The sequence below is a fragment of the Acipenser ruthenus genome, chromosome 16 (assembly GCF_902713425.1).
Source record: "Acipenser ruthenus chromosome 16, fAciRut3.2 maternal haplotype, whole genome shotgun sequence".
In the NCBI taxonomy this organism is placed as follows: Eukaryota; Metazoa; Chordata; class Actinopteri; order Acipenseriformes; family Acipenseridae; genus Acipenser; species Acipenser ruthenus.
Genome location: NC_081204.1, coordinates 3,226,377 through 3,238,497, shown reverse-complemented (window position 1 = coordinate 3,238,497; position 12,121 = coordinate 3,226,377). Strand labels below are relative to the sequence as shown.

The 12,121-nt window shown below is 38.9% G+C and overlaps 1 protein-coding gene across 6 annotated transcripts in view; it reads right to left on the bottom strand.

The window, feature by feature from the left end:
* LOC117412247 (serine/threonine-protein kinase WNK2-like) overlaps nucleotides 1-12,121 on the bottom strand; it is a 45,299-nt gene that overhangs the window by 19,976 nt on the left and 13,202 nt on the right. For all 6 annotated transcript variants that reach the window (XM_058988431.1, XM_058988434.1, XM_058988432.1 and 3 more), the window contains 7 exons: nucleotides 8,649-8,821; nucleotides 8,295-8,515; nucleotides 7,687-7,844; nucleotides 4,842-4,930; nucleotides 3,931-4,150; nucleotides 2,848-3,139; nucleotides 1,506-1,732 (listed from right to left, as the gene is read on the bottom strand). In XM_058988431.1, the coding sequence (XP_058844414.1) occupies nucleotides 1,506-1,732; nucleotides 2,848-3,139; nucleotides 3,931-4,150; nucleotides 4,842-4,930; nucleotides 7,687-7,844; nucleotides 8,295-8,515; nucleotides 8,649-8,821 (1,380 nt within the window). The remainder of the gene's footprint in view (nucleotides 1-1,505; nucleotides 1,733-2,847; nucleotides 3,140-3,930; nucleotides 4,151-4,841; nucleotides 4,931-7,686; nucleotides 7,845-8,294; nucleotides 8,516-8,648; nucleotides 8,822-12,121) is intronic.

The following is a 12,121-nucleotide window of genomic DNA, read 5'->3' as shown; positions in this document are numbered from 1 at the left end:
TTTCACTCTGCACACTGCTCCCACAGTAGCCCTTCTCTTGCTGCTTTGGAACTGCATGCACAGCAGCCTCTCCTCGGCTACAAGAAGGCTGATACGATCCTCTTTCAGTAGGCTTTAGGGCTCGAAGAAAAGACACGCTAGTCTTTCGGCTAATTATGTGATGTAAAGATTCATGCAATAATGAAAGGTCTGAAATGTCTGCACTGGTCCGTCTTCTAGCCAACAGAGGCAAAGGACAGGCTGCTGTTGGTTTATTACAGATGCAAGGTGGAAGCGAGTGAGGTGAAACGATTGCAGTGTGCTTGAAATCTGCTCTAGACCTTAGCAGTTGTGCCACACAAGCCTGACAATACTGAGGTTTTTGCGTCAACAGCTGGATGGGATGCATGTGGAGATCCAATTCACAGAGCTTTCGCTCAGCTGCTTCCCCAGGATTTCTATTCTGGGATGAGTTTTCCCTGGCTTGTGCAGAACAAGATAGTAAGGAAGTGGCAAGTACTGTGGTTGCTGAAGAGGATGCCACTGCAGAATCACTGTGACGGCGAGAATCTGGCAGCTTTGGGTTGAGGTGCAGGAGGAAAAAAGGATTTAAAAGCGAAAAACTATTTACATTTCCAGAAAGGGCTTCGGGAAGACTCTTGCCTATTGAACGTTCACTTGTCAATTTCAGAGCTGCCTTACCCAAGGGAGCCAATACTTGCTGAGCAGAGTTTGATTTTCTGAAAAAAGGATGCAGGCTGCTACTGCATTTTGGTGCGTTAATTAGAGAGGTGCTTCCGCAACTGTGTGCAAAGTTCACTCCTTGCACGGTGCTAGAGCCAAGCGCAAAGGAAACTTGACCCTCAGAACAATCAGAGGAAACATCTGACAAAAAAGGCTCCTGGACTATGGCGGGGACACTAGAATGTCTCTGTTTTGATAGCGAAATACAAATACATGTTAAAAATAATTAATTTGAGTCGAGACCAACATCTGTACCTGTAATTCAAAAATTAAGTTAAATCTATAAAATGAACTACATTTAACAGTGTTCTTAACTTTCGGATTTCTCTAGTTTAGCAGTATTTTACACAAAGGGCTGAAGTACTGTTTTCAGTGGTAACACTTGCCACAAAAAACAGGCTGCGTCAGCCATCCGCTTTTTTTTCACTCTGCAAGCCCGCCGTGCAGCCATATCCAGAACTTACAACGTCGGAGGACCAAGCAGTTCTGAATTGCAGGCGGCTGGCCAGTCACAGGGGTCGCTGGTGTGCGGTGAGCCAAGGACTCCCCTGCTGACCTAACCCCTACCCCAACCTGGGAACATTGTTGTTGTTTCTTTCTAACTTCAACTTTCTACCCTCCCTACCACCACAGCTAGCTCCACAATGAATAATAAAACGTCAGTATACACTATGAACTCTTTCCATCACATTGTTATCAAATGGCTGGGGTATCAAATTCTGCAATGTAATCTATTCTGACAGTGTTAAATGTGGGCGAGTATTATATTCTCTACTACTCACTGCTGGAGGCTGTGGATAGGACCCCAGCTGCGGCTGCTGTTGGTGGTGGTGGTGGTGGTGCTGCAGACTAGGGGGAGGGCCCTGGGTGTCACTCAGGGGTGGGCTGCAGACCTGCTGCACAGCACAGGGGATGGGGTCCAGGCGAGATGGGTAGATGACACTCTGCTGGCTGCTCTGAGAGTCCGAGTACACTGTCAAACCCAGGCCACTGTCGAATGTACTGTCAGCTAGAAGCAAAGGAGACAGGTCTAAGCAAACACAGATGCCTCCAATTCCTAAAAGGATAGGTATACTGTCAAACATACATGTGCCAATATGAAAGTACAAGCTAGGCCTTCTATTCTGGGGGGGGGGGGGGGGGGGGGGGGGGGGACGACACCCTATGTATTTAGTCATTTAATAATGCACCTGGTGCAGAGCATCCCACTCCCCACATATCATCCACATGCAGTACGAATTTGCACGCGTTACTTTGAAGGTCACATGAAAGCCGGGCCCCAGGAGATTCACAAGGCTTTTTAAATACACATTAGCATGCAAATGGTGTCTAGCAACGATACGTCAGGCTGAAGTGATAAAGCCCGGCGTGAATAAATTACATCTAGTGGGCTGGAAGGCAAAATGCCAAGCTGATGCATGCACCAACAATGGAATAAAATCCTCCAGCACTCTCTAAAAATGACAGCTCAGCTCAATTATTTCTGCTCTCTGTGGGGTCTTCACGCTGTTTCAATGAAATCCACCCAGTAAGTACATGCATATTGACACAAACATGTTCATGATCATGATCAATCCACTGTAAAGCAATATTCTGAAAGACTAATGCTTCCTAAAAACAGCCTTTTGTTCTAAAATCATTACCTACCATTTAAGTGCACAAGACAACACATGTTTTGATATGCAAATGCTTAAAAAGAAGAATATGAGGTCACCAACAAATAAAGTATTTTTTATGCATTGATTTTTAAGCAACTAGAGATTTTGCTACTACTATTGGAACAAGCATTATTACTCTGTAGCCAGAAACCAATACAGCTTACTTATAGCCTAGGTTGTATCATTTTCAATCTTGCCTTTCTAAGCACTTTCACTGACAACAAGTAGAACATAAAAATGATCCATAACTCATTGTGATCCCTTGATTCAAACCAGGGCTGTCGCTTCCATCCAACCTTAATACTTTGTAGACTGACAAACACAGAGAAATAACCGTATTTGTACATGCAAATGGGATACGCAACTAGGAAGCAATTCATATTAAAACTGCAGTGTCGTGGAGGTTTTTCATTCCTTGTGTAATTTAGATGAGGATGCATCATTTAAAAGCACGGTTTGTTCTTACATGTAACAGATGTGGCACTGGCAGGAAGATTCAGATGGTGGGCATACTGGTCTGCTTCTGGCTCCTCAGGCTCCAAGACGACTGGCTGTCCCACTTGAAGAACGCCTACAACTGGGATCAGCAGTTGTGCTTGTTGGGCTTTCTGTTTCTCTAAGCCTTCGCCATCTCGGTTCTCCTTGTTTACCTGCAACAGAACTGTTCTTTCCCTTTTCCATTTGATTAATGCCACCCTGTCCTTTATAGACTTTCCAACAATCTTGATATCACTTTCATGAAAGAATCCAGACTCAATCTGGAAAAAAAAAAAAAATTAGGTTTTATTAGGTCTTGGCTGCACATTTAAGATAAAAAAGCACAACCAAGCTTTTCAGCAACGAATTATAGCAGCAGTCTTTAAATGGAAATCTGAACAATGACACATGACTTTACATCCCATCCTCACTGCCTTACAAATAAGGACACTATTTCAGGGTCAAAATTAAAATGCTAATGCACAGGTATGTACACACACTTTGAAATGTTGCTGTGGAACAAAACATTCCTAACAATGAACGATGCAGTTATTCAAGGGCTGTCGCCCGACACCTGCTTCTTTACTGCAGAGTAAGCTTGCTCTATACAATTCAAGCCAACGTGGATTTTCTGTCGGATTCACTTTAAACAGCATCACACCGAAATGAAATGTAAATAAATTAGGCTTCCCAGTTTATATTCTCCTTGTAACATCCTGTCAATGGGCTTTAGGCAAATGTTTTTGCTCCAGTTCAAAATTTGAACCTTACATTTATTTATTATTATTATTTCTAGTTTTAAAACACCAGTCTCCTGCCACCACACTCAACAACTGAAAAAAAGTGTTAGTTAATATATAAAGTTTATTTCAGATCAAATCATGGCCAGCTGGCAATTAAATAAAAAAAAAAGAAGGACTGCTGTCTGGTCAGCTAATCAATATTTTTTTTCAATTAAGACATTTAAAAATTACATAACTTCTAATCATTTGAGCACATTGAACAAAAGTTCTGGATTTCCAGCTTCTATCACAATTATCTGAGCCTTATTGCAAATAAAAAAAGGACATACCATTTCCTGAGCTACATCCTCAGGAACTTCATTCTCCAGATCAAAAGTAAATTCAATGGCCCCATTGTCTTTGTATTTCGTTTTGAGTTTCTTGGGATCTTCAACCCACAATTTCAAGGCAATTGAGGACTTCTTGCCATCATCTTCCTCTGCGAGTTCAACCCTCACCCCTGTGTTCTCCGCAAAGAAGGCATGATTTAGAAGATCTTTTATCGAGTACCTGCAAAACAATCCACTATGTTAGAGTCCAAATTACTAGGGATGTGCAAACAAACCAAAACTTCGAACTTGGAAATCTGTTTCAGAGCTCTTTTCAAAATATCCACCAGTGCACCAAGGTTTGAGTTCTGTCCTCTAAATCACTTCTGTTCTGTACCACATCATGGATTATTGCTGTGATACCTGTTTGGCAATGTCGGCAATAATCCTTACACTATCAGTGCACTAAAAACGGACATGTAAACAGTTGTCCGGATGTTAGTAATGAAAAGGAAAATCACAGGCACGTTATTTAAACAGTTGCAGCAACATGTGAGGACATGTAATGCTATATTTTTCAGAACCCTGCAACCTTTTTTTTATTTAGTAAAATCGCCAATTATTTTATTATTTCCTCCCAATTTGGCACATCCAATGGACAAACTTTCAGCTAAAAAAAGGCATTATATCAAGATAAAAATGTTGGCAATTCCTCAGAGATGGAGTAGCAGAGACACTAGCCACACTATTAATGCTGAAAACTGATATTTCAACTACCATGCGCATAACCATTTGCTCTGTACATAGACTCAAGGGCACACTCCACGCCCAAGTACATTTTTTTTCTAAGGTTGTAGTAACCTTTCAATCAAAGGCTTTTGTGCTGCACGAGAATACGGTGGTGTTTGTTCATTGTTCAGTTTCAAACAAACCTTTCTTCTTTTTTTTGGCAGATGCATTCCCCAATAATTTCCTTGATTTCCGGATCAGTAACCTTGTTGTAGCTTGCTGGCTTCACACCCTGAAATAAAAACAGAAATAAGTTGCTGTGGGATACATAGTTTATTACGAATTCCACCCAACTAAAACAAACAAGAAACTGTAAAAAAATAAATAAACATTGTGTCAAAATTATCATTTAGGAACTATAGCCTACATATTTTACAAAGTACAGCAAGCTTAGTAACTTTTAAAATAAAATGCCAATTGGGCAATTCATTTTCTGGTTGTGTTTGAACTGTATTTCACAGCAAAGAGTAAAAACGGAAAAGCCTTATTATTCTTCCCCTCATTTTTCACTTATCTATCGAAAACAGGTAAATACATGCTTGAGAATGCAAAAATCACCTGTTTAATTTTCTGACCACAAAGCGCAGTAAAAAAAAAAAAAACAACGAGTAAGCAGAATTCTGAATATTGTAATTAAAACCACATGATTCTATCCTAAAACCTACAGGATGCTCTCACTATGAGATCTTATGAATTTCCTGGATACAGTAAAATGACAACTGAGAGGAAGAGGAAGATTTCACAAAGCTCAACAAATGTGTTTCGATAAATAAATAAATAAAATTAAACCACAACCTGTATAGGAATATTAAATTAAGGTGACCAATGTTAGCTGAATACAACATTAACTTGACAAATGGTCTTCCTGTTTAGTACAGTGTATTTGGATTGTAGCAATCGTAAAAATGAATGTTTACTTGGAATGTGTAGCATTACTCTAAAAACCACACTCCAGAATACAAACCTTCTAACCATAAGGCATTTAAATCCATCTGCTTGTTCACAAGTTATTGCATGGCAATTTTTTTTTTTTTAAATGTTAGGAGAAAATGGAAATAGGTGGTTGACTAAACAGAATGCCTCCAATCCTGACTAGATAAACACAATGTAAAGTATTAGAGATTATTTTGTTTTTACACGAGAATACACATTAGTAATTCCTGTGGTACTATTACAGTATTTTTTTTTTTTTTTTAATCTTAGTTTTGCTCAAGTAGTGCTACGAGAAACTATAGGAAGCATTTTCAGAATTGCCATGCTCGGGCAAAGCATAAACCCCTTTCTACTTTAAAGTCCCTGCTCAACTACAAAACCGGAGAATCAACTCTTTTTTTTTTTTTTACTGATTTGTGAGACCAAGAAAAATTAGTAAAGCGAGAAGACATGTGCATATTTCTCTTCTGTCAAACAGTGTTTAATAAGGTAGTTTTAACTCTTTGGGGAGTCAAGTACTGCAGACCATCTTGCTAGAAACGGTGTCAGCTGCAGAAGTCAGGCAATCTGTTTTAGATGCATGTTTGGCTCTACTTTAAGAGTAGAAAAAGGTAAAAAGGTAAAATGTAAACGCATGTCAGTAATCCACTACAGAAACTTTGCCAGACAGTAAGTAAGGATTAATTTAAACAAAACTTTGTCAAATCACAAAAAAAAAGAAGAAAGAATATAAACTTTTTTACAGTAAATGTTTCTTTTAGATTCCATCCTTAGTTAAACTCTAGGATTGTGATCAAAATATTCCCCAAAATGCTTAACTTAATGAGGATGGACACAATGCCGAGTAAGCAAAGGTTTACACCACTTTTTCCTAAAGAGATTTTAAGCCTGTGACCTTGGTACAATCCTGATGACAATTGGTTACATCAGCACTGATAGGAGACCCATTTTTGTGCATTCAAAATATTCCCTAGTGGAGGAACACTGCATGCTAGAGGGCACAACGAATTCTTGACAGATCTAGGTTACCGAATGAAACTAACAAACACTTGAGCATTCACCTTCATATTGTAAAAGGAATGTCATACAGTATGTGTTCTTTACACTTTGAAACCCCTATCTAATACTCACCTGAAAAAGTCTTCATTCTAACAGTGCTGGTTCCTAGACAAGGTTTCCCTGTTTGTATAACAGAATCCGTCTTTCTTTACTAACTGACCCTTTCCCCAAACCACCTTCTTTGAGTAAAGAGCAAACATCTACAGGATTACTGTAAACAAATCATTACCCATAACAATTATATTTCAGATGTGCCACAGGACTAATTTTGCAGTTGACTTCTTTCTGGGGAAATTGTGTAATTTAATATGGGTGATGAATCTGCTTTTCCAGTTAAAACAAATTTACATATTTCTTCATGCCAAGTAGAGATTAACATACTTAAACATTTCCAAGGAATTATTACTAAGGCAACAATCCAAGCAACTAATAAACCTTAGAAAAATCCAGTTCCTACTGTACTAATTCCTCAAAACAATTCTGTAATGTTAATGTTTTTTCCTTTCTAAAAAAATTGAATGTCAACAAGTTATATGTTTCAGAAAGGTCATCGTATGACTTACTGCTATAACTCAACAGTCACTTACCCCAGCCAAATAAGTAGTTTAAGACTGTTGCTCTCTTTGGGAACAAACTAATTATTTCATTGAACTTTCATTTCATAAAACCATTTGCCACACTAAGCTCAGCACATTCCACCTATATTAAATTACTGTTGTAAAAATACTGTGGGGTGTGGTTTAATAGTGCTTGTAAATGTATTTAAACCTCATAACCATAACTTTTAATTTAATAACATCTTGAATCTATTTTAAGGTACAGCTGTATATTGTGTGTTTTTAAAAGAAAACACATTTACTGTAGCTCACATCAGAATATAGCTTTACGTTTGTACTTATTTTCCTGTAACAAAGTATTGCAAGTGAATTGATTCCAGCAAAATAGAGTATCTCAATTAACTGCATTTCTGAACTTTTGTAATGGCTTCTTACTCACACTTGTTACTTTTCGGTAAATCTGTGCAGCATTCTGGCACTCTGAGTATGGATATTCAGTGGTAGCCATTTCCAGCATGCACATCCCAAAGGCATACACGTCTACAGATTCATCGTAATGTTCTTCATACATTTCTGGAGCCATAAATTCAGGAGTACCTGGAAAATTTAAAAAGTAGAAAAACACACAAAAAAAAGCCAAATTAATGGGTTTTCCTTTACCTAAACTACTAGGAATAATTAAACAAGGGTATCAAGACATTTTTGCATACAGAACTAACACAGCAGGTTCTCAGAATAATAAAACATCAGTAGCAACATTTGTATATCAAATCAAAGGCTTATATGGTTTAATTTACAGTATCGCAATAAACCACTCTTGAACAGGGCAAGCATGGTGGTCATGGTAGAGCGCAGAAATAATCTGAATTCAGCCATAGTCTCAAAATCTAACTGAATAATAAATGCTGAAAATAAAACGCAGTAAAGTTCAGCAAGACATATGCAAACACAATACTTCAGCATATCCACAAAAATATAAAGGGTAGAATTGCCAACTATACAAATTGCCTCCAAGAAAATAGTAAGACGAAAGGGGATGCAAATTACCTATTACACTTTTGGCAAAAGAAGCCCTTTTTAGAGTTGCAAGGCCCAAATCGCCTATTTTCACAGATCCAGTCGGTCCAGTAATAAATATATTATCACATTTCAAGTCTCTGTGAATGATGGGGGGAGTCCTTGTATGGAAGAAGTGCAGGCCTTTCAAAATCTGTCGGCACCAACTACGCAGAACCTTTGGTTTCATCACTTTAAATCTCTTCAAATATCTACAGAAATAAAAAAAGCAAACAATCAAAACTCACATTTTATTTCTTAATGATGAATTGCTTCAACTTAAATGTTGGAATACAAGACAATTCCCCCAAAGATTTTATAAAATTTTAAAAAAAGAATACTTGCGTTTTTAGAGTTCCAGAGGTCATCAGCTCAGTAACCAATACAATACATTTCTTTCCTTTGAGTGAGGATTCCCAGGAGTCATAAAATCGAACAATGTTTGGATGCTGCAAGCCTTTCAACATTTCTGCCTCCTCCTTAAACCTCTGCCGCTCTACCTTTGAGAGTTTGCGGTCCTGTAGGGGAGAAAAAAAAAAAAAAAAAGTGTGTAATTTGAAAATATAGCCCCACAGGAGCACAATGTGTGTCTATATTTGTAGAATTAAAAGAATAAATCAAATTGAAAAGGTTAATAAAAACACACACTTGTTTTGAAACATTTACAGTAGATATTTTCAAAGATTGCAATAGAAGCCAAATTTGATGCTGCTTCCTGGTCAGAAATCACTTCCTGTGCTCTAGCTCAGTTTCATGCCATGGTCAAGCTGTGTTCAGGTCATGTGACCTACTGCACATGAAGTGATTAGATGCTAGGAATAAATTATTTATATAATATAAAATCTGTATGTGAAGAAAATAAAATCAAAAGAATAAATGCTGCTAACACAAATAATAAAGAAGGAAGATGGATTTTAGGTTACATGTACTGCAACAATCCTTAAAGCACAAAGCTTAATTTGTTTTCATTGCTATTATGTTAAGCATTTAACAGAAGAAAATACCACTGAAAATCCAGCAACTGGTATAACTCTGCCCATATGCTGTGTGCTATCTTGCTTTGTAAACCTGTTAAAACATTGAAGTGTGAAGATGACATTTACATTTAGATTTAATTGAGAGGTGGCGGTGAGGGGGAAAGAGAGCTGGCCAAACACACAGTGGTATTGTTTTCTACTACTGTCATTGTTTTCATTCTAAGAGCTGTCTCTTGAAGTCTGTTTTACATTCAAACCAATACAAATACACTTCATTTATACTAAAATGCTAATGCTGGGGTAGGGTGGGGGGTGATTTAGTATTTAAATTGTAAACAATGCTTGGGAAACAAAGGTCTGATTAAAGTGAGTTTATTACTGTTCCTGGGACAAGCCTCTGTTCATTAACAAAGTCCATCCCGATGTGAATACTGTGCAGTGGGAAAACTAATCCTCAAGTCCCCTTGAACTGTCAAAAAACACTATTTAAAAAAAAAACAAAAAAAAACACCACAATATAGTAAATGCAGCAGACAAATATATAGCCACTACATTTATTGAAACTGCATTTTCACAGAGGATCACTCCGCTCATAAGAGCCTAACCTATAGGTTGCCCCTCCACCTTTTCCACTCAGTGAACACATGCACTAATATTCTGTTTTGCTTTGGCCTTTTAACAAAGTTTAAAATTAAATACAAAAAAATGGAGAAGTATTCAGAGGATGCCAGAAAGACCACAAATGATAGAAAACCACAATTAAAATTCACCCTACACCAACACTGGTGTTTTATTATGGGCAAACTTGACCCTATTTAGAAGCGTGTGTATTTCTGTCAAATACATATTGTTAATTCTTTGTTTTTGCACTTGCCTCAAAGTATCTTACAGTAAGCCAATGTTTGACATGGCAAGTATTTTAAACTGCTATTTCTGTTAACTTACCTTGGAGAATACTTACAGTACACTTAAAAACAGTACTTCCTATTGTTTGTTTAGCACTTCCCTTTAATAAGCTGCAGGTGGCAATTCTAGGTACAGCATTGTGCAGAGATGCTATTGGTACTGGCTAAGCTACTTGCATGTATTTGTATTGAATACATGCTCAGTAAGTACATATTGAACATTTCATGCTGAAACACCTGCTTTTTCTAAAACAATAACTTGATATAGATTGAACAGCAAGGTTTGGTTGGTTTCTCAATCATTCTTGGAGCTGGGCAGTTAGTCCTTTAACTTTCTCCACCCGCTTTCCAACAAACAATCACAGTAGATGCCTGTGGCTCCTCTTAAGTTTTCTTTTTACAAGTAAGGCATACTGAGCCTATAGAAGAGGGGTTCTTAGAAGCCAGAGCCATCAAAATGATTATTGTATACTGTAGTCTAGAAGGGAGCTTTTACTGTACTCTTAATGTATACCATATTAATAATGCATCATTGCAATTAATCCATTATGCATACAGTACTCTTGAAACCAGGTTTTATGGTGATGCTGTTCATAAATTGCAAGTCGGCCTATTTAGTTTGCTGTGGCCATTTCACTAAATAAACCACTGCATTATTAAATTGTAGCATGCAAGGGGGCTCCCGAGTGGCGCATCCAGTAAAGGCACTCCGTGTGGAGTGCAGGATGCGCCTTATAGCCTGGAGATCGCCGGTTCGAGTCCAGGCTATTCCACTGCCGACTGTGGACGGGAGTTCCCAGGGGGTGGCTCACAATTGGCCGAGCGCCGCTCGGGTGGGGAGGGCTTAGGTCGGCCAGGGTGTGCTCGGCTCAACACGCACCAGCGACCCCTGTAGACTGCGGGCCTGCCTGTAAGTTGCCCAGAGCTGCATGGTCCTTCGATGCTGTAGCTCTAAGGTGGCTGCACGTTTGAGGACGCATGCGTCTGTTTTCATCTCTCCCAAGTCAGTGTAGGAATGGCATAATTGGAGAATTGTGATAGATATATAGATTATATACAGTGCAAAAGTTTTAGGCAGGCGTGAAAAAATATTGTAAAGTAAGAATGCTTTCAAAAATAGACATGTTAATAGTTTATATTTATCAATTAACACAATGCAAAGTGAGTGAACAGAAGAAAAATCAAACTCAAATCAATATTTGGTGTGACCACCCTTTGCCTTCAAAACAGCATCAATTCTTCAAGGTACACCTGCACACAGTTTTTGAAGGAACTCGGCACGTAGGTTGGCCCAAACATCTTGGAGAACCAACCACAGTTCTTCTGTGGATTTAGGCAGCCTCAGTTGCTTCTCTCTCCATGTAATCCCAGACAGACTCGATGATGTTGAGATCAGGGCTCTGTGGGGGCCATACCATCACTTCCAGGACTCCTTGTTCTTCTTTACGCTGAAGATAGTTCTTAATGACTTTCGCTGTATGTTTGGGGTCGTTGTCATGCTGCAGAATAAATTTGGGGCCAATCAGATGCCTCCCTGATGGTATTGCATGATGGATAAGTATCTGCCTGTACTTCTCAGCACTGAGGAGACCATTAATTCTGACCAAATCCCCAACTCCATTTGCAGAAATGCAGCCCCAAACTTGCAAGGAACCTCCACCATGCTTCACTGTTGCCTGCAGACACTCATTCGTGTACCGCTCTCCAGCCCTTCAGCAAACAACCTGACTTCTGCTACAGCCAAATCAAATTTTGACTCATCAGTCCAGAGCACCTGCTGCCATTTTTATGCACCCCAGTTCCTGTGTTTTCATGCATAGTTGAGTCGCTTGGCCTTGTTTCCACGTCGGAGGTATGGCTTTTTGGCTGCGAATCTTCCATGAAGGCCACTTCTGACCAGACTTCTCCGGACAGTAGATGAGTGTACCAGGGTCCC